The sequence below is a fragment of the Kogia breviceps genome, chromosome 15 (assembly GCF_026419965.1).
Source record: "Kogia breviceps isolate mKogBre1 chromosome 15, mKogBre1 haplotype 1, whole genome shotgun sequence".
Taxonomy (NCBI): domain Eukaryota; kingdom Metazoa; phylum Chordata; class Mammalia; order Artiodactyla; family Physeteridae; genus Kogia; species Kogia breviceps.
Genome location: NC_081324.1, coordinates 22,533,256 through 22,556,594, shown reverse-complemented (window position 1 = coordinate 22,556,594; position 23,339 = coordinate 22,533,256). Strand labels below are relative to the sequence as shown.

General features: G+C 43.7%; 1 protein-coding gene across 2 annotated transcripts in view; it reads left to right on the top strand.

Moving 5' to 3' along the window:
* Positions 1-23,339, top strand: part of MAPK4 (mitogen-activated protein kinase 4) — a 207,096-nt gene that overhangs the window by 172,210 nt on the left and 11,547 nt on the right. For both annotated transcript variants that reach the window (XM_067014931.1, XM_059039803.2), the window contains one exon: positions 22,236-22,380. In XM_067014931.1, the coding sequence (XP_066871032.1) occupies positions 22,323-22,380 (58 nt within the window). In that variant the 5' untranslated portion in view covers positions 22,236-22,322. The remainder of the gene's footprint in view (positions 1-22,235; positions 22,381-23,339) is intronic.

Sequence of the window (23,339 nt, the reverse complement as noted above, 5' to 3'; positions counted from 1 at the left end):
TGTTGGTAATGTGATCCTGGCTGGCTGCCTGGTCACCAAGGAGAGAAGACCCTTCTCAAGGTGAGTGCTGGGCAGGGTTGCTGAGCCTGGACTCACACCCTGACAGAAGCAACATGGCAGAAGGGCTGGAGTTGGTCTCAGGGCCTTTCTGCTGCCTCCTCTCCACCCATGCAGCCTGTGCCGCAGAGAGAGGGGTGGAGTGGCCTCGATGCTATTCACCCAGTGGCCTGCAATCCCCACATTTCTAGTGGCTTTTGTAACATGCAGCCACCCTGCCTTCAGCCTCATCTTCCTGCAGGCCCCAGAAGGTGCAGCGAGTCCAGTGGTCCCTGCCCTCGGATGCTTACAGGTAACTGGAGGAGGTGGTGAGTTTCCATCCACACAGAGCACACTCTGCAGGAGCCAGGATGTCAGTAGTCTTTGCCGATGTAATAGAAGACAGTGGACAAACGGGTCAGTATGTTTCTTCTCCCAGGTAAACGTGCTAACAAGGACCTTACTCTGCATTTCCCACAGTCGATCCTGCAGAAGATTGGTCCCCAAGATGCACCTAGAAAAAACAACTGGTTATGTGGACAAAGAGGTGTGGCAAGTACTGCATCCTTAATCTCTGAGGCTGTAAATAATCTTGCTGGTTGCTGCCCACCTGCCCCAAGGGTGTTTGTGTGCACACCTGACCTGCCCCTAGTAGCATCTCTGGGATGTGGACCCATTTGGGGAAAACTGCCTTAAGCAACTGTCAGTAAGACTTTTACCAGGACAGGTAGGTAGTCAAGTTCAGCAGTAGCAGGGCTTTTCTGGCTCCTTCTATCAAGTTCTGCAGGCAGCGACTTCCTTCCTACATTTAGGCTGGACCCTGGTCAGGGGTCTTCCTGCAGCAGGAGCCCTGAATGACCACCGCCTCCTTCCCCCAGACCCCTGCCCTTCTCAGGACCCTGGAGAGAGGGACTTGTAACACCTTTAGGTAAGCATGCTCGAGCCCAAAGCCTGTCCCCTCCCACAGCGATCTGTGTAATGAAGCCACCTGGGGGCTCTAAAATCTGCCCTGCTAAGTTCCACCTGATCCTGAGTGAAAACAAGCAAGACAGCAAGGGATCTCTCTCTTACTTTTCTTAGTCCATTGAGTCCATCTTCAATAAAGGTGGTGCTTTATACCCCAGAGCCTTCTGAGAAGGGGGTAGCCCCAAAAAGTGCCTTTTATTCTTCTGGACAGTCTCTCCCTGCAAGCTGAACAGGGGAGAATACTAACCCTCTTGTGAGGGGATGATGTATGAGCAGAAATGGGGTAGCTGGTAGCAGAAAAGGAACTTTGGGGACTGAACTGTCTGCTGGAGGACTTGATGACCTTGGCACACTGTGTCATTGACCTTCTGCCTCAGTTCTGCACCCCTTCCCATCAGGAACAGTAACAGTGCCCACCTTGTGAGGCTGATAATCAAATGAAAGAACTCAGAGAGAGCTCAGGTGCTAACTAGGACATGGTCAGCTCCTGGCAAACATTCATTATTATTGTACGCATCACTCAGTAGTGCTTTGGGATGAATATTCTCTTTCTTTTTGAGAGTGAATTAGAAGGGATGCACTGACCTCCATCTTGGCCCCAGGCAAGAATACCAGTGCCAAGGGCCCAGCTACCAGCATCAAAGTCAGGTCAAACAGAAATCCACAGCCACACCCTACAACTGAGGGAGCCCCTAGACTTCAGGGTGCTGGACTTGAACATGGCAGCTGCATTTGTGCTGCGATTCAAACATGGTCAACAAACTTCAAAACAGAGAAGCAAGAAGAACTACAATCCCGCAGCCTGTGGAACAAAAACCACATTCACAGAAAGATAGACAATATGAAAAGGCAGAGGGCTATGTACCAGCTGAAGGAACAAGATAAAACCCCAGAAAAACAACTAAATGATTAAGTGGAGTGCGGCAACCTTCCAGAAAAAGAATTCAGAATAATGATAGTGAAGATGATCCAGAACCTTGGAAAAAGAATGGAGGCAAAGATCGAGAAGTTGAAGTAAATGTTTAACAAAGACCTAGAAGAATTAAAGAGCAAACAAACAGAGATGAACAATATAATAACTGAAGTGAAAAATACACTAGAAGGAATCAATAGCAGAATAACTGAGGCAGAAGAACGGATAAGTGACCTGGAAGACAGAATGGTGGAATTTACTGCTGTGGAACAGAATAAAGAAAAAAGAATGAAAAGAAATGAAGATGGCCTAAGAGACCTCTGGGGCAACATTAAATGCAACAACGTTCGCATTATAGGAGTCCCAGAAGGAGAAGAGAGAGAGAGAGGACCCGAGAAAATATTTGAAGAGATTATAGGCAAAAACTTCCCTAACGTGGGAAAGGAAATAGCCACCCAAGTCCAGGAAGCACAGAGAGCCCCATAGAGGATAAACTCAAGGAGACACACACTGAGACACATAGTAATCAAACTGGAAAAAATTAAAGACAAAGAAAAATTATTGAAAGCAACAAGGGAAAAACGACAAATAACATACAAGGGAATTCCCATAAGGTTAACAGCTGATTTCACAGCAGAAACTCTTCAAGCTGGCATGACATATTTAAAGTGATGAAAGGGAAGAACCTACAACCAAGATGACTCTACCCAGCAAGGATCTCATTCAGATTCGATGGAGAAATCAAAAGCTTTACAGACAAGCAAAAGCTAAGAGAATTCAGCACCACCAAACCAGCTCTATAACAAATGCTATAGGAACTTCTCTAAGTGGGAAACACAAGAGAAGAAAAGGGCCTACAAAAACAAACCCATAACAATTAAGAAAATGGTCATAGGAACATACATATTGATAATTATATTAAATGTGAATGGATTAAATGCTCCAACCAAAAGACACAGGCTCGCTGAATGGATACAAAAACAAGACCCATATATATGCTGTCTACAAGAGACCAACTTCAGACCTAAGGACACATACAGACTGAAAGTGAGGGGATGGAAAAAGATATTCCATGCAAAGGGAAATCAAAAGAAAGCTGGAGTAGCAATACTTATATCAGATAAAATAGACTTTAAAATAAAGCATGTTACAAGAGACAAGGAAGGTCACTACATGATGATCAAGGGATCAATCCAAGAAGAAGATATAACAATTATAAATATGTATGCATCCAACATAGGAGCACCTCAATACATAAGGCAACTGCTAACAGGTATAAAAGAGGAAATCGACAGTAACACAATAATAGTGGTGGACTTTAACACCTCACTTACACCAATGGACAGATCATCCAAAATGAAAATAAAGAAACAAAAGCTTTAAATGATACAATAGACCAGATAGATTTAATTGATATTTATAGGACATTCCATCCAAAAACAGCAAATTACACTTTCTTCTCAAGTGCGCATGGAACATTCCTCAGGATAGATCACATCTTGGGTCACAAATCAAGCCTCAGTAAATTTAAGAAAATTGAAATCATATCAAGCGTCTTTTCTGACCACAACACTATGAGATTAGAAATCAATTACAGGGAAAACAATGTAAAAAACACAAACACATGGAGCCTAAACATTGTGCTACTAAATAACCAAGAGATCACTGAAGAAATAAACGGGGAAATCAAAAAATACCTACAGACAAATGACAATGAAAACATGACGATCGAAAACCTATGGGATGCAGCAAAAGCAATTCTAAGAGCGAAGTTTATAGCCATACAAGCCTACCTCAAGAAACAACAAACATCTCAAATAAAAAAATCTACCCTTACACCTAAACGAACTAGAGAAAGAAGAACAAACAAAACCCAAAGTTGGTAGAAGGAAAGAAATCATAAAGATCAGAGCAGAAATAAATGAAATAGAAACAAAGAAAACAATATCAAAGATCAATAAAACTAAAAGCTGGTTCTTGGAGAAGATAAAAAAAATTGATAAACCATTAGCCAGACTCATCAAGGAAAAATAGGGAGAGGACTCAAATCAATAAAATTAGAAATGAAAGAGAAGTTACAACAGACACCGCAGAAATACAAAACATCCTAAGAGACTACTACAAGCAACTCTGTGCCAATAAAATGGACAACCACAAAGAAATGGACAAATTCTTAGAAAGGTATAACCTTCCAAGACTGAACCAGGAAGAAATACAAAATATGAACAGACCAATCACAAGCAATGAAATTGAAATTGTGATTTAAAATCTTCCAACAAACAAAAGTCCAGGACCAGATGGCTTCACAGGTGAATTCTCTCAAATGTTTAGAGAAGAGCTAACACCCATCCTTCTCAAACTCTTCCAAAAAATTGCAGAGGAAGGAGCACTCCCAAACTCATTCTATGAGGCCACCATCACACTGATACCAAAACCAAACAAATATACTACAAAAAAAGAAAATTACAGACCAATATCACTGAAGAATATAGATGCAAAAATCCTCAACAAAGTACTAGCAAACAGAATCCAACAACACATTAAAGGGATCATACACCATGATCAAGTGGGATTTATCCCAGGGATGCAAGGATTCTTCAATATACTCAAATCAATCAATGTTATAAACCACGTTAATCAATTGAAGAAGAAAAACCATATGATCATCTCAATAGATGCAGAAAAAGCTTTTGACAAAATTCAACACCCATTTATGATAAAAGCTCTCCAGAAAGTGGGCATAGAGGGAACCTACCTCAACATAATAAAGGCCATATATGACAAACCCACAGCAAACATCATTCTCAGTGGTGAAAAACTGAAAGCATTTCTTCTAAGATGAGGAACAAGACAAGGATGTCCACTATCACCACTATTAATTCAACATAGTTTTGGAAGTCCTAGCCATGGCAATCAGAGAAGAAAAAGAAATAAAAGTAATCCAAATTGGAAAAGAAGAAGTAAAACTGTCACTGTTTGCAGATGACATGATACTATACATAGAGAATCCTAAAGATGCCACCAGAAAACTACTAGAGCTAATCAATGAATTGGTAAAGTGGCAGGATACAAAATTAATGTACAGAAATCTCTTGCATTCCTATACACTAATGATGAAAAATCTGAAAGAGAAATTAAGGAAACACTCACATTTACAATTGCAACAAAAAGAATAAAATACCCAGGAATAAACCTACCTAGGGAGACAAAAGACCTGTATGCAGAAAACTATACGACACTGATGAAAGAAATTAAAGATGATATGAACAGATGGACAGATATACCATGTTCTTGGATTACAAGAATCAATATTGTGAAAATGACTATACTACCCAAAGCAATCTACAGATTCAGTGCATCCCTATCAAATTACCAATGGCATTTTTTACAGAACTAAAATAAAAAATGTTAAAATTTGTATGGAGACACAAAAGACCCTGAACAGCGAAAGCAGTCTTGAGGGAAAAAACGGAGCTGGAGGAATCAGACTCCCTGACTTCAGACTATACTACAAAGCTACAGTAATCAAGCCAATATGGTACTGGCACAAAAAAACAGAAATATAGATCAATGGAACAAGGTAGAAAGCCCAGAGATAAACCCATGTACCTATGGTCAAGTAATCTATGACAAAGGAGGCAAGGATATACAATGGAGAAAAGACAGTCTCTTCAATAAGTGGTGCTGGGAAAACTGGATAGCTACATGTAAAAGAATGAAATTAGAACACTCCCTAACACCATGCACAAAAATTAACTCAAAATGGATTAGGGACCTAAATGTAAGACCAGACACTATAAAACTCTTAGAGGAAAACATAGGAAGAAGATTCTTTGACATAAATCACAGCAAGTTCTTTTTTGGTCCACCTCCTAGAGTAATGGAAATAAAAACAAAAATAAACAAATGGGACCTAATGAAACTTAAAAGTTTTTTCACAGCAAAGGAAACTATAAATAAGATGAAAAGATAGCCCTCAGAGTGGGAGAAAATATTTGCAAACTAATCAATGGACAAAGGATTAATCTCCAAAATATATAAACAGCTCATGCAGCTCAATATTAAAAAAACAAACAATCCAATCCAAAAATGTCCAGAAGACCTAAATAGACATTTCTCCAAAGAAGACATACAGATGGCCAAGAAGCACATGAAAAGCTGTTCAACATCACTAATTATTAGAGAAATGCAAATCAAAACTACAGTGAGGTATCACCTCACACCAGTTAGAATGGGCATCATCAGAAAATCTACAAACAACAAATGCTAGAGAGGGTGTGGAGAAACAGGAACCCTCTTGCACTGTTGTTGGGAATGTAAATTGATACAGCCACTATGGAGAACAGTATGGAGGTTCCTTAAAAAACTACAAATATAGCTACCACATGACCCAGAAATCCCACTACTGGGCATATACCCAGAGAAAACCATAATTCCGAAAGACACATGTTCATTGCAGCACTATTTACAATAGTCAGGACATGGAAGCAACCTAAATGTCCATCGACAGATGAATGGATAAAGAAGATGTGGTACATATATACAGTGGAATATTATTCAGCCATAAAAAGGAACAAAATTGAGTCATTTGTAGAGACGTGGATGGATCTAGAGACTGTCTTACAGAGTGAAGTAAGTCAGAAAGAGAAAAACAAATATCGTACATTAACGCATATATGTGGAACCTAGAAAAATGGTAGAGATGAACTGGTTTGCAGGGCAGAAATTGAGACACAGATGTAGAGAACAAACGTATGGACACCAAGGGGGGAAAGTGGTGGGGGAGGGGTTGTGGTGGTGTGATGAAATTGGCGATTGGGATTGACATACATACAGTAATATATATAAGATGGATAACTAATAAGAACCTGCTGTATAAAAGAATAAAATAACATTCAAAAAAAAACCAAACAAACTTCAAAACAATCTCCTCTTGACTGGTGGTCAGTGTCTGAAATTCCACCACAGGCATATCAATCATTCCTTTGGCTTAGATTTGTATCCAATTCATTCACTGCATTTAAAGTGAGCGTCTACCCTGCAGGGCAGAGACAAAACAGCCGGTCCCTGCCTTCAGGGCCTCCCCTCCTATGGAGCTGTGATCTGGAGATAAAGGGGGCCAGGATCTCAAAGGTTTACCAGCTAAGCCAGGCAGAGGGGAGGGGCCTGCAAGAATTTCCCCACAGAGAAAATGAAAAAGTAAATACTTACCTTACAGGGTTATCAGGAGGTGAGCTGAGCTAATAATGCTGGCACAATCCCTTGTGCATGGAGGGGGGGGGGCTCAACAAATATTACTTTCCTCCCCCTTCTAACCTGTTCTCATTTATTTACACGTGCGGATTAATCAGGGACTGAGAGGAGGGCTTGCTGGGTGAGAGGGGAAGATGAGAGAGCTGCCCCCATTTGGGGACAGGAGTGGGGGACAGAAGGGGAGGCCTGGGGGCTCAGAGATCAACTTCTCCGATGTTCTTCCCCGACATAGCCGCTCCTTTTGATTCACTCTGTTCTCTGCTCACATGTCCCCTTGTCATAGAGGCCTTCCTGGGCCACCCACTCAATCCATCACTGTATCTCCTGACCCTGCTTTATTTTTTATTCTTCACAGTCTCTCCACCAGACATACTATACATCCATTTGTTCAGCTGTCTTTCCTACCAAAATGTATGCTCCATGACTACAAGGGACTTTGTTTTGTTCACTAACAGGGTGGATTCTCAGTGCTGCCAGTTAGTATCTAATTTGGCCTTGGTCAAGTTTTTCATCTCTCTATACTTTTTTCATAGGGTCGCTTTGATGATTAAGTGCACTGATTATAAAGCAGCACTGGGCACAGTGCCAGAGCATATCCTAAGTTCTCAATAAATAGCAGCTGTTGTTATCATTGGTTATTTTCCAGTAAGTTTTTACTTCCTGTGGGTCAGATGTCTGGAGACCATTGTGGCTACTCAAGGAATCATCTCGAGTGGAGCCAGAAATAGAAGGCTGCCCTAATTGGGGGACTGTGAAAATACTGCTTACCTTTCCATAGCTGGTGAGCTAAGGATCCCTAGGATACGGTTCTCAAATATGGCTGCACATCGGGGTCATCTGGGGAGTTTTTTTAATGACTGATGCCTGGGGCCTCCCACAGAGATTCTGATGTAATCAGCATGGTGGGTGGCCTGAGAGTTGGGATGTTTCTTAAGTTCCCCAGGTGCTTCTAATGTGTATCAGGTTTGAGAGCCGCTGCTCCAGTGTGCTGCCAGATTTCCCCTTGAAAGTCAGTGAGACAAATGTCTAATTATGGCCTGGTGGTTAATGTATCTTCCTAAAAGGAGCCATTCGCTCACGGACCGGCCCATTAAAAATTAATCACTTTGGCCCAGCAGGGTCCCTCACTTAGAGGTTGCTAGTGACTGTGATGCAGAATCCTAGGATTCTAGCGCCCCACAGGGGAAAGCTTCGAGGCCAACAGCACAGGCAGATGGGGAAACTGAGGCTGAAGCAGCCACACCAAGCCTTCCCTCCACCCAGCTCTCTAACCAGCCCAGCCCTGGTCCTAGCCAGGATGGTGGGATTAGAGCTGGCGATCCCCGCGCATCACCGAACAAACAAAACATTTGATCGTGTCTTTGAACTGTAAGAGAATTCAGAGTTGATGACTGGGACCCCAGGAGGATAATGTCCAAAGCTTTTATCTGTGATGGTGACCTCTAGTTGAATTAGAAGACAACAACATTTCAAGAACGTGCTTTTTAAAAAGAAGCCCAACTCCATTGCTTCCACTTTCCTGCTGTTTAAAAGTAAGAAGTACAGTCTGCTGAGTGAAAGAAGCCAGTCACAAAAGGATAGATACTATATAATCCCACTTAGATGAGTAGTCAAATTCATAGAGCCAGAAAGTAGAGTGGTGGTCGCCAGGGGCTTTGGGGGGAGGAGTACGGTAAGCTACTGTTTACTCAGTTTTGCACGTGGTGGTGACGGTTGCACAACATGTACTTAATACTACTGAATTGTACACCTAAAAACAGTTAAGATGGTGAATTTTATGTGTATTTTACCACGATTAAAAATAAGTTGTTTTTTAAAGCAATTCTATTATAATTTTTTTTAATGTAAAACGAAGGGACCACATGGGGGCTGCAGGCCTATAGGAACTTAACTGGGCTTTTGGTTGATTTCCATGGAAACTGGGGAAGAGATGAATTTCATTGGACAGGATTCCCCACAGCATGGAGTGGGGAAGGGGCAGCCCCGAGAACAGAGGGCAGCAGATCAGCATCTAAGGGCATCTTAGAAGTTAATGAAAACTCAGTGCAGCTGATTTAACAATACTGTTTCTTCACCGTGTGTATTTTAGCTGCACAAACAGAATGTACCAGGTGACTTACCAATCATTGTGTTGTAATGGTGGGCTTTTAAGATCGTGTGTTCCTTCCCTCAGCCTGAGAGATTCCCTGCTGCACATATTCATGCAAACGCATTTAACAGAATGAGTTTAGAGTCAGCAATAAGAAAGGCGATTCCGCTGTGGTGTTACTTCTTTTTTAAACGGCTTCTAACGTACATGATATGGATATTGGCACAAATAAGAATTATACCTTCAGAGGAAGGAGGCTGTGGAGAGGGAGGCCATATATTTCTGCCTAAACTGGGCCTCTGGGAGGGTGTTGTTTTTCTAAATGATCTTTTGATGAGTGTCTATAACACAAAGAATTAGCCCCTATTACAGGTCAATCTGCTGCTCAGTTAGAGAAATCTGCCTGGCCTGTGAGCAAGGCAAGTCATAAATCCCTCAGGCAGGGCAGGATATTAAAGATCATCCAGGGCTTTGCTCGTCCAAGTTCAGTCCCCTGACCTGCATCATCGGCATCACCCTGTTGGCCTGACGAAATGGAATCTACATGTATTCAGCCCGGATTCCCAAGAATTTGAGTGCATGCCAAGGTCTGAGGAGCTGCGCTCTGGAGGGTGCTGCTGGCACATCTCCCACAAGCTTGCCCATTCTGTGCTTGCCCGCCTCTGCCTGTCAGGAGCCCAGCCCCCCTTGGACAGCCCGGTGGCTTTCCGAGGGCTCTCTTTCTTTACTTGAAAGGCAGTAGAGCTGCATATTCACATCAAAGGTGCTAAATCAGCACAACCTGGGGTTGAATTCCAGCTGTGCCACTAACAGCCTGTGTGACTGTGGATAGGTTGCTTACCCTCTCTGTGCCTCAGATGCCTCCCTGTCAAGTGACTATAATGAGAGTCCCTACTTCTTGGGGTTGTTGCAAGGATGAAATGAGTTAATCCATATGAAGCGTGAGAGCAGTTCGAGAAGCTCAGTAAATGTTAGCTATTATCAGTGTATTGCATGGATTTCTGCCTTACACTTTGGCTCACGTCTGTCCCAAGAGCCTCAGAGAGCAAGCTTAGCTCCTGGTCCGAATGACAGCCTTGCATGAGTCTAGAGGCAGCTTTCATGCCCCCCACAATGTTCTCCAGGCTCAGCGTGCCCTGTCTTTCCCATTCCTTATGTGATGTTCCTTTGGTTTCCACAGCACATCCACCAGGAGCTCTTCTGGGAACTTGCACCTCCACAAAATCACAGCAATCGTGCAACCATCGCCACTGACCCCCTAAAGCTCAAAGTTTTCACTTCTCCATAGCCTGATTCCTTTCTCCCTTGACCTAGTTTCTTCTAGATCAGACAGGAGTCCATGTGTGCATTCCTACCCGCTTTCAAGGAAGTGTGGTACCCAGGGGCCTTCCCGAAGCCTTTCTGAGACTGTTAACCCCCTGCTATCTGGAGAGCAGCATCTTTGCTGCCAGCCCAGCTTGCGAGCCTCCCAGCTTCCAGTGACAGGTGTGCTGAGCCTGCAACTGCCACAAGGGCTCCAAGAACGGCCCTCCAACTAGTCAGAATCAGCAGGAGCCCAATAACAGGCACAGGCCTGCCCAGGACTTTCCACAGGCTACACTGAAAGACCCATCCTACCCACCATCCCTTCCTCCCCACTCGGCGTCCTTCCACAGCTCCCTGCATCCTTCCTGGGGGTCTCAAAGTAGGAGGGGCATAAGGGTTCCCCTGGGAGCTCATATGAGATGGAGATTGGAGGATCTAAGTCAGCTTTGGCCAGTCTGCACGTCTCACAAGCACTTCCCCTGATTCTCATACAGGAGGTCCTTGGGGACCCGCTGACCTTCAGAACAAAGGTCAGTCTCAGCCCCTCCCCATGTCTCATTTGTCCACATGTCCAGACGTCTGTCCTCTGAGCACATTCTAGGTCTCGCCGGCCCCCCAAACTTTACTCACACTGGCTCCCCCCCACCGCCACCACCCCCTCAGATGTTCCCCAGCACAGCTATCCAAGATGTCCCCATCCATCAATACCAACTGAAACCAACCTCTTCTCATGAAGCTTTCTCTGACCCACCTCAGGACAAAATACCACCCCTCTGTGCTCGGAGCACGCCTCTGCCTTGCTGTCTATCATTGACTCTATTTAGTATGCGAGGTGGTGGAGGTCCAGCAGCATACAGGCTAGGGTGTGGGCTCTGCAGCTGGATGCCCTGGACCACTTCTCAGCCATGTGAACTTGGACAAGTTGTATAGAGAGGCTGCATCTAGAATCTGATGGATGGATTGTTGAATAAGTTCAGGTAAAATGCTAACACAGCGCCCAGCACAGAGCAAGTCCTACATAAATATTGACCGAGATCCTCTCCTGGTCCTTCCGATCATCTTTTCCTATTGAACGTTTCATCTATTTAACCACATTACATGCTCTTTGAAGCCAGGGATGATCTTAGTCATTTCATTTCTGCCGCACATGGATGACACAAGTTGGGCTCCCAGGACACATGCCACAGACTTCTGGTCAGGAAGGTGAGGCTGTCAGAGCCCCACTCCATCCTGACCTGGAAGCAGGGGCAGCCCTCAACAGCCATTAGGTATGAACGGAGCAGCAATCCTTCCTGCCTGCCCTGCCATCCCCCCACCCCAACGCACGCACAGAGCTACGGCTGACTGCACTCTTATCTTTTTTCTTTTAATAGATCTTTATTGGAGTATTATTGCTTCACATTACTGTTAGTTTCTGTTGTACAACAAAGTGAATCGGCCACATGCATACACATGTCCACATATCCCCTCCCTCTTGCATCTCCCTCCCACCCTCCCTATCCCACCCTTCTAGGTGTTCACAAAGACCCGAGCTGATCTCCCTGTGCTATGCGGCTGCTTCCCACTAGCTATCTATTTTACATTAGGTAGTGTATATATGTCCATGCCTCTCTCACTTCACCCCAGCTTCCCCCTCCCACCCCGTGTTCTCTATGTCTGCGTTTTTATTCCTGTCCTGCCCCTAGCTTCTTCAGAACTTTTTTTTTTTTAGATTCCACATATATGTGTTCGCATACGGTATTTGTTTTTCTCTTTCTGACTTACTTCACTCTGTATGACAGACTCTAGTTCCATCCACCTCACTATAGATAACTCAGTTTCGTTTCTTTTTATGGCTGAGTCATATTCCATTGTATATATGTGCCACATCTTCTTTATCCATTCATCTGTTGATGGACACTTAGGTTGTTTCCATGTCCTGGCTATTGTAAATAGAGCTGCAATGAACATTGTGGTACATGACTCTTTTTGAATTATGGTTTTCTCAGGGTATATGCCCAGTAGTGGGATTGCTGGGTCATATGATAGCTCTATTTTTAGCTATTTAAGGAAACTCCATACTGTGGTTGTATCAATTTACATTCCCACTAACAGTGCAGGAGGGTTCCCTTTTCACCACACCCTTTCCAGCATTTATTGTTTCTAGATTTTTTGATAATGGCCATTCTGACCAGCATGAGGTGATACCTCATTGTAGTTTTGATTTGCATTTCTCTAATAGTGATGTTGAACATCTTTTCATGTTCTTCTTGGCCATCTATATGTATTCCTTGGTGAAATGTCTATATAGATCTTCCACCCATTTTGTAACTGGATTTGTTTTTTTGATATTGAACTCCATGAGCTGTTTGTATATTTTGAAGATTAATCCTTTGTCTGTTTCATTTGCAAATATTTTCTCCCATTCTTAGGGTTGTCTTTTTGTCTTGTTTATGGTTTCCTTTGCTGTGCAAAAGCCTTTACGTTTAATTAAGTCCCATTTGTTTATCTTTGGTTTTATTTCCATTACTCTAGGAGGTGGGTCAAAAAAGATCTTGCTGTGGTTTATGTCAAAGAGTGTTTTTCCTATGTTTTCCTCTAAGAGTTTTATAGTGTCTGGTCTTACATTTAAGTCTTTAATCCATTTGGAGTTTATTTTTGTGTATGGTGTTAGGGAGTGTTCTAATTTCGTTCTTTTACATGTAGCTGTCCAGTTTTCCCAGCACCACTGATTGAAGAGGCTGTCTTTTCTCCATTGTATGTTCTTGCCTCCTTTGTTGTAAATTAGGTGCCTGAATGTGCATGGGTTTATCTGTAGGCATTCTATCCTGTACCATTGATCTATATTTGTTTCTGTGCCATACTGTCTTGATTACTGTAGCTTTGTGGTATAGTTTGAGGTCGGGGAGCCCGATTCCTCCAACTCCGTTTTTCTTTCTTAACATTGCTTTGGCTATTCAGGGTCTTTTGTGTTTCCATATGAATTGTAAAATTTTTTGTTTTAATTCTGTGAAGAATGCCATTGGTAGTTTGATTGGGGTTGCATGGAATCTATAGATTGCTTTGGGTAGTATGGTCATTTTCACAATATTGATTCTTCCAATCCAAGAACATGGTATATTTCTCCATCTGTTTATGACATCTTTGATTTCTTTCATCAGTGTTGTAGAGTTTTCTGAGTTCAAGTCTTTCACCTCCTTAGACAAGTTTATTCCTAGGTATTTTATTCTTTTTGTTGCAGTGGTAAATGAAAATGTTTCCTTAATTTCTCTGATTTTTCATTGTTGCTCTAAGGAGTGCCAGAGATTTCTGTACATTAATTTTGTATCCTGCAACCTTACCAAATTCATTGATTAGTTCTAGTAGTTTTCTGGTGGCATCTTTAGGATTCTCTATATATAGTATCATGTCATCTGCAAACAGTGACAGTTTTACTTCTTCTTTTCCAATTTGGATTCCTTTTACTTCTTTTTCTTCTCTGATTGCCGTGGCTAGGACTTCCAAAACTATGTTGAATAACAGTGGTGAGAATGGACATCCTTGTCTTGTTCCTGATCTTAGTGGAAATGCTTTCAGTTTTTCACCATTGAGTATGATGCTTGCTGTGGATTTGTCATATATGGCCTTTATCATGTTGAGGTAGGTTCCCTCTATGCCCATTTTCTGGAGAGTTTTCTTATCATAAATAGGTGTTGAATTTTGTCAAAAGCCTTTTCTGCATCTATTGAGATGATCATGTAGTATTTATCCCTTGATTTGTTAATGTGGTGTATCACATTGATTGATTTGTGTATATTAAAGAATCCTTGCATCCCTGGGATAAATCCCACTTGATCATGGTGTATGATCCTTTTAATGTGTTGTTGGATTCTGTTTGCTAGTATTTTGTTCAGGAGTTTTGCATCTATGTTCATCAGCATTATTGGTCTATAATTTTCTTTTTTTGTGATATCTTTTTCTGGTTTTGGTATCAGGGTGATGGTGGCTTTGTAGAATGAATTTGGGAGTGTTTCTCCCTCTGCAGTTTTTTGGAAGAGTTTGAGAAGGATATGTGTTAGCTCTTCTCTAAATATTTGATAGAATTTGCCTGTGAAGCCATCTGGTCCTGGACTTTTGTTTGTTGGAAGATTTTTAATTACAGTTTCAATTTCATTACTTGTGATAGGTCTGTTTATATCTTCTAATTCTTCCTGGTTCAGTCTTGGAAAATTGTACCATTCCAAGAATTTGTCCATTTCTTTGTGGTTGTCCATTTTATTGGCATATAGTTGTTTGTAGTTGTCTCTTATAATCCTTTGTATTTCTGCATTGTCAGCTGTGATTTTTCATTTTTCATTTATAATTTTATTGATTTGCATCCTCTCCCTATTTTTCTTGATGAGTCTGGCTAAGGGTTTATCAATTTTGTTTATCTTCTCAAAGAACCAGCTTTTAATTTTATTGATCTTTGCTATTGTTTTCTTCTCTTCTATTTCTTTTACTTCTGCTCTGACCTTTATGATTTCTTTCCTTCTACTGACTTTGGGTTTTCTTTGTTCTTCTTTCTCTAGTTGTTTTAAGTGTAGGGTTAGAATGTTTATTTGAGATTTTTCTTGTTTCTAGAGGTGGGATTGTATTGCTATAAACTCCCCTCTTAGACCTGCTTTTGCTGCACCCCATAGGTTTTGGATTGTCGTGTTTTCATTGTCATTTGTTTCTATGTTTTTTCTAATTACTTCTTTGATTTCTTCAGTGATCTCTTGGTTATTTAGTAGCACACTGTTTAGCCTCCATGTATTTGTGTTTTTTACAGTTTTTTTTCCTGTAATTGGTTTCCAGTCTCATAGTATTGTGGTCAGAAAAGGTGCTTGATATGACTCCAACTTTCTTAAATTTTCTGAGGCTTGATTTGTGACCCAAGATGTGATTTATCCTGGAGAATGTTCTATGTGCACTTGAGAAGAAAATGTATTCTGCCACTTTTGGGTGGAATATTCTATAAATATCAATTAGATCTATCTGGTTTGTTTTGTCATTTAAAGCTTGTGTTTCCTTATTTATTTTCTGTTTCGATGATCTGTCCATGGGTGTAAATGGGGTGTTAAAGTCCCCTACTATTATTGTGTTACTGTCAATTTCTCCTTTCATGGTTGTTAGCATTTGCCTGATGTATTGAGGTGCTCCTATGTTGGGTGCATAAACATTTATAATTGTTATATCTTCTTCTTGGATTGTTCCTTTGATTATTATGTAGTGTCACTCCTTATCTCTTGTAACAGTCTTTACTTTAAAGTCTATTTTATCTGATACAAGTATTGCTACTCCAGCTTTCTTTTGATTTCCAATTGCATGGAATATCTTTTTCCATCCCTTCACTTTCAGTCTCTATGTGTCCATAGGTCTGAAGTGTCTCTTGTAGACAGTGTATATATGGGTCTTCTTTTTTTATCTGTTCAGCCAGTCTGTGTCTTTTGGTTGGGGCATATAATCCATTTACATTCAAGGTTATTATTGATATGTATGTTCCTATTACAATTTTCTTAATTGCTTTGGGTTTGTTTTTGCGGGTCTTTTACTTCTCTTGTGCTTCCCACCTAGAGAAGTTTCTTTAGCATTTGTTGTAAAGCTGGTTTGGTGATACTGAATTCCCTTAGCTTTTGCTTGTCTGAAAAGCTTTTGATTTCTCCATTGAATCTGAAAGAGATCCTTGCTGGGTAGGGTAATCTTAGTTGTAGATTTTTCTCTTTCATCACTTTAAGTGTATCCTGCCACTCCCTTCTGGCCTAAAGAGTTTCTGATGAAAAATCAGCTGATAACCTTATGGGAATGCCTTTGTATGTTGCTTTTTGTTTTTCCCTTGCTGCTTTTAATAATTTTTCTTTGAATTTAATTTTTGTTAGTTTGATTAATATGTGTCTTGGTGTCTTTTTCCTAGGGTTTATCCTGTCTGGGACTCTCTGTGCTTCCTGGACTTGGATGACTATTTCCTTTCCCATGTTAGGGAAGTTTTCAACTATAATCTCTTCAAATATTTTCTCAGACCCTTTCGTTCTTTCTTCTTCTTCTGGGACTCCTGTAATTCTAATGTTGGTGTGTTCAGTGTTGTCCCAGAGGTCTCAATTCTTTTCATTTTTTCTTCTTTAATCTATTCCTTGGCAGTTATTTCCACCCTTTTGTCTTCCATCTCACTTATTCGTTGTACTGCCTCAGTTATTCTGTTATTGATTCCTCCTAGTGTATTTTTCATTTCAGTTATTGTGTTGTTCATCTCTGTTTGTTTGTTCTTTAGTTCTTCTAGATATTTCTTAAACATTTCTTGTATTTTCTCAAAACATGCCTCCATTCTATTTCCGAGACTCTGGATCATCTTTACTATCATTACTCTGAATTCCTTTTCAGGTAGGTTGCCTATTTCCTCTTCATTTATTTGGTCTTGTAGGTTTCTACCTTGCTCCTTCATCTGTGACATACTTTTTGTCATCTCTTTTTTTTTTTTTTTTTTTAATGTGGGATTGTGTTCCTGTCTTACTGGTTGTTTGGCCTGAGGCTTCCAACACTGGAGTTTGTAGGATGTTGGGTAGAGCTGGGTCTTGGTGCTGAGATGAGGACCTCTGTGAGACCTCTGTCCGATGAATATTCCCTGGGATCTAAGGTTCTCTGTTAGTCCAGTGGTTTGGACTCAGAGCTCCCACCGCAGGAGCTTTGGCCCAACCCCTGGCTCATGAACCAAGATCCCGCAATCCGTGTGGGGTGGCAAAAAAAAAAAAAAGATAGAGAACAATAAAAAATTAAAAAATAAAATTAGACTAGGAAACTAACAGATATGTTAGAAAGAATATAAAGATAAAAATATAGATGAATCAACAACCGGAAGGTACATCAGTACCACAATAATAAGAAATAGGAGGAGGAAGAAGGAAAAAAAGAAAGAAAAAAGTGGCAGGGGGAGGCCTTGGCTGTGGAGGGTGCAGTCTAAGCAAGAGCGAGGTTTGGTGGCTGGTGGGGCCTATGCTCAGGACCCACAGGGCTGGAAAAGGCCCTGGGGGCTGTGGGGGGTGGGGTTTAGGCTCAAGGAACAGAAGGGGCCCAGGCGTGCCCCCCACCGCTAGTCTCAGAGGGCAGGGGACTTCACCTGGGAGTCCAGCAGGCTGCCTTCACTCAAGTGGGCGGGGCAAACACCCTCCTCTCCTCTCCTGCTCCTCCCGTCTGGGAGGGCTCCTCCCACCTGCCTCTCCTATTCTCCCCTCAGCCTCCTTCCTATGCCCCCAGGACCCATGCAGCCTGGAGGGGGCTTTGGAGGGGGGGTATCGGCCTGGGAGCTCAGCAGGCTCCCCGGCCGAAGTGGGCCAGGAGATCACCCTCCGCTCCTCTCCTGCTCTTCCATGAGGGTCCCTCCCACCTGCCTCTCCTGATCTCCCCAGCCTCAGGGATGCCAATCCTGTCTGGCCTCCACTTCTCCTCCCCCTTCAGTGCCCCCATGTCTTGTTCACTTGGGGGTTCCTCCCATCTCTTTGGGCATCAGGGTCCCCACCAGCAGCTGTCAGGCACCCTAGTTGTGGGGAGATGCTAACTTGGCGTCTTCCCACACCCAGGGCTTTTATTCTTGGGAGAGTGTTGTCCCTATTTAAATTTGCCCTACCTCTGTGAGGTACCAGTAGGTGCATTAAAGGGTGAAGTGGAAAGTTTATGGGATCAAGCCTTCTCCTCCAGTCTTCTGACTCCCAGACCCAAGAGATCAGGCTTGGGCCAGTGGAGGCACAGAGAAGGCAAGCTGAGCAGAGCTGAAGCCCACCCAATACAGGCTTGCCGGAGCAGCGGATGGGTGCCCACCCTTCCGGGGTGAGTTCGATGGAGGCTGTTCTGAATTCCTTGGCAGGCAGCTGGGACTGAGTGTGGTTTCCTTGCTCCTTCAGCAAAGAGAATGCTCAGCTTTAATTCTACCCTCCCTCTGGATCTGTGGGGGGGTCCCTAATTACTCTCCTCCTGGGGCAGCTGCTACCAGATTATCTCCAAACAACTTTAAGGCTTTCAAAGTCAAAGCCTCTCACTGGCTGGACATGACTCCAGCACAATGGGCTGGTTGGAGTAATAGCTGAAGAAGCCCAAAGGCCCCATGGTGGGGTCTAGACAGGAAACCATGTCCACCCCTCCCAGTGGTGCCTCTGGAGTTGCCTTCTCACCGGAAACACCAAGGGACAGGGTGGCAGGAGGAATGGGACACTAGGGAAAGGGTGATTCTGGTCTTGTCTCTTACACTCAGGGGTGACCCGAGGAGTGTCCACTTCCCGTCTCCCCAGCGTGGTGATGAGACAACATGCCCGGCCTGTACCCTCTGTCCCACCCACTGGTCAGCCTGCCGATGGGCGAGCCCCAGGAGACACCATGTCTGATCACTGAAGACAACTTCCTCTACATCCAAATGGAGCTGAAACTATCTTCTCCCTGCAGCCTCTGGCAGAAAAGCCATTTAAGGATTTCTGTTGAGCCAGTACACTTATGGATTTATGGGCCCTTCTGATAAAATTGAGTCTCCACTCCTGGGTATCTTTAAAGATTTTTTTTTTTTTTTTTTTCGGTACGCGGGCCTCTCACTGTTGTGGCCTCTCCCGTTGCAGAGCACAGGCTCCGGACGCGCAGGCTCAGCGGCCATGGCTCACGGGCCCAGCCGCTCCACGGCACGTGGGATCTTCCTGGACCGGGGCACGAACCCGTGTCCCCTGCATCAGCAGGCGGATTCTCAACCACTGCGCCACCAGGGAAGCCCTAAAGATTTTTTTTAATTCTAGAAAATTCTGACTTTTGCCCCATCCACTCAACTAAAACTCCTCTGCTGAATTCAGATCACCAGTATTGTGCGGCAGGCCCCAGTGCCTCTCCCACTCAGACACCCAGGGCTCATCTCAGCTGAGGGCAAGACCTCCAGCCCCTCCCTATGTCTGCCCCACAGACCCAGGAATGGAGGCTCCCCTCTGTTCCCATCCCCCCCTTCCCCAGGGCTCCCCTTGCTCCAGAGCCTGGCAGAAAATGCACTGCACCTTCCCCAATTCTCCTCTGTCCTGTGGCTTCTGAAACATATCAGTAAATCCCCTGACTTGAGGGACAAGTAACTTGAGGGAAGCAGCTAGTAGCTGACAAAAATCTGGCAGGTTCTTGGTTTTCATTCAAAGGTAAGGAAGAGCCGGGGGTGAACTTTCTCAGCTGTTATCATGGCCTTGCCCATAATTCTGGCCCTGGGGCAGCCTTGCCCATGCAAACATCTTTCTTTTACTTTCAGGGCAGGTGTTTCAGAAGGAAGCTCCCTGTATCCCACTTCAGCTCCGGACTCTGCAGATAGGCATGTGTTAATTATAGGGAATTCCTTCCCATAAAAGATTGCTCATTTACACATCAGAGTAAACTCGCCTTAAGTCACCTCCCCTCTGGGTACTCTGCTTTAGTCTTCCTCTGACACTCTCACCCTCTGACTGGAAAATAAAATTGGACCATTCTTTATTTATAAGCCACCCACCCAGATGTGAGCTTCTACAGTCTGGCTTGTCTCTCCTTTTTAGAATCAAACTTAAACTCCTAACAGATTACTCTTCATACAGCAATGTGGATGAGTCCAGATGCATTATGCTAAGGGGAAGAATTCAGACTTAAAAGGCCACACACTGTGATTCCATTTATATGACGTTCTGCACAAGCAAAACTAAAGGGATGGAAAACAGTGGTTTCTAGGGAACTGGGGCTCGGGGGTGACCAGAAGGGGGCACGAGGGAATTGTGTGAGCTGATGGAATTGTATGTCTCTTGATTGTGATGGTGGTTTCATGATTCTACGCTTTGTCAAAACTCATAGAACTGTACCCTAAAAAGAGTGAATTTTACCGTTTATAAATTATACTTCAATAAACCTGACTTTTAAAAAAATTACTTACACTTGCCAGTCCTTTCTGGAAGAAGGCAAGGCATAAGGCAAAAGCTGTCAACTTTTCTAAACGCCTCATCCACCATTGAAAGTGGGAACTGGATCTCTCCATAAAATCAGGTCTGTTAAAGAAGGGGATCAGTGGTTCCTCCAGAAGGTGCCCCATTTTGAAGGGGTTAAGACCATGTGAGACGTTCCTTACTCATCCATCCACCCGTGTTCAGTGGACATTTCCTAGGAGGCAGACTTGGAAGTAGGCAATGCATAAATGGCTGTGAAACAAGATTACAGCCTCAGCCCATGAGGGGTGAATAGTCTAGTGGTCCTGGGGGTGGGGTGGGTGAAGGTGGAATTGCAGAGAAGTAAAGAAACAGTGACAAGACAGGGATCATGGAGCTCCTGGGAAGGGGCATTCAACCTCATCCCAGGGAGTTGGGAAGCTTCTGAGAGGAAGCAGGCCTGAGTGTGAGTCAGCCAGGAAGGACAGTGGGTATGAGGACACCCATCCCTGGAAAGTACACATGCAGAGGCCCAAAGGACAGAGAAAGGGGGCATATTTTTAAAATTATAAGGAGCTCATTTTGGAGCATCGAGGCTGGGGAATGGGTATGCTTTAGTCTTTTCTTCCTTCCTTCCACCAGTCTGAGGACCTGCTCTAAAGAAATATGTGCCACAGAGGAGAGAAGACTGCTGTAACTCAGGGATCTCAGGTTTAAAACAGAATAAATCTTTTCTCAACAAGTGACAAGATTTCAGATTAATTGATCAAAAGCTCCTGAGTACTTGGGCTTCCTAAAGTTTCAACTGTTTTTAACCTAGGTCTGTGATACTTTTTACACCAGCAAAAAGGAAAATTAGATGCTAAATTGGAAATTACAACAGCAAATAACAAAACCATCCCTAGAATTTCTCATTGGATCCCCCTGGTGCTAATTATCTGACCTTGACCTCCAAATAGGTCTATTTTTTCACTTTAGAGAGACCGTTCCATGTAATTCAACAGACATTTCCAAGATTCCACTGTTGGGCCAGCTTTGTGAATTACATAGAGAACAAGCTCTGAATTGCCTGGCTTTATTTCCCTATCTATACTGAAGCACCTATGCTGTCACTATATCCCGTAGTGAGGGATTCCACTCCAGACCGCACATTGAGCAGTGGCTGAAATCAGCTAGAACATCTATCCCCCAAAAGACACTCTGTAGAACTCCCAGAATCCTCTGGGCCAACCGAAGCTGTGTCCACTCTGCCTTTTAGGGCTGCTTCCAAAAGCCCTTCACCCGCACCCATTATGAAGCTGGCCTCATCCATTCCCAGCAGGGGCTTGGCGTCTGGCATCACGGCAGAATTAATTTAATCATCTGCACCAAAGCAACTGGCTTGATTTAAATTTTACAGCTGTTTCTGACATTCAGCCACTGAATAAATCAAATTCCACTGTCTCATCGTTACTCTGTTGATTGTGATAACAAACTCAAGTATGGCTCCTATTTATCCATCTTCTTACTAGATGAGGGTAGAGAGCTATGCGTCGTTACATCAAGATGGGGTGGGAAAGCATTGCTTCTTAAATAGTGTCATCCTGGATCCCTTTCTACAGGAGAGAACTCCAGGGCCTCATAAGATTCCCCCACCAAATCCTCTGAGCCCCACAAAGCTGCCTGAACCCCTCTAACCAGACGAGAAATGGGAAAGGATGGAGAGTGAAAGGGGTCCTGTCTCCCTGGAAAGGGAAAGGAGGAGAGGCATGAGAGGGAGGGTGTCTACAAATGACTGATTACTGGAAGCCGGGATTTTGTCTTCCAGGGTTACCTGTCAGAAGGGTTGGTAACGAAATGGTACCGCTCACCACGCCTGCTCCTCTCCCCTAACAACTACACCAAAGCCATTGACATGTGGGCCGCTGGCTGCATCCTGGCAGAGATGCTCACAGGGAGGATGCTCTTTGCTGGTAAGCTGCTACCCAGGCCACCTTCCTTCTCCTCTGCTGTAGCTCAGTAAAAGGGTAAACACATGTTAATCACAAACATGCTAGTCTTTCTCCTTGACATTACCTCTGCAGCTTTTATGGCACTACTTGGAAGCACCTTATTATCAACCATTTCAGGCAAAATACTGGAGAGGCTAAAAAAAGCCTTTTGAGCACAGAACTATGAAAATCAATGATCGTGTATATTCAAACACCTTGAGATTGACCCCTAAAAACACCCATCCTACATTTTCAGCCCCTTCCTCTCCTCTCCCGGCCACTGTGAGAGGTCGGTCTGGAATGCTCATTTGGAGAGGGGACCCCACAAGTCTCCCAGAGTCTCTGAACTGAGCCTACATGAGCCCACTGCAGGGAGAGGCCAAGGGACTCGTTCAGAGCAGATGCTGATCCGTAGGCACTTTCTGGGCCAGCGCTCACAGCATCCACAAGTGCTTAGTGGCTCACAGGGCATCCTGGGGGACACAGAAGAGCCCCGCCCTCGGCTACCAGCTTCTGGAAGACTGGGACCCCATGGGAATCGGTGGTATGGGGAGGGAGCTCTGTGCAGCTGGGTGAGTCAGGGGCACTTCTTAAGGAAGATGGGGCCTGGTTGGGTTTCACCTGGGAGAGGCAAATGGCAAAAGGGAAAATGGAGGAACTGGAGGTAAGAACAGCCTGGAAGTCAGAGGGGGCAGCAAGGACTCAGACCTGACCCATCCCAGCAGTGTCAAAGCTCTGAAGCAGCATCGGTGATGACCTAAGCGTAGAAGAGGAGTTGAGTTTCCAAGATGCACAAAGCCTGAAGCTTCTTACAGTATTCGTTCCCAGCATCCAGCATGACGCCTGGCAGGGAGACGACACTCCATAAATAATCATTTGTTGAATGAATGAATGAGTAAGTGAATGAGTGCTTGAACGCTTGACTCCATCCTGTCCCACAG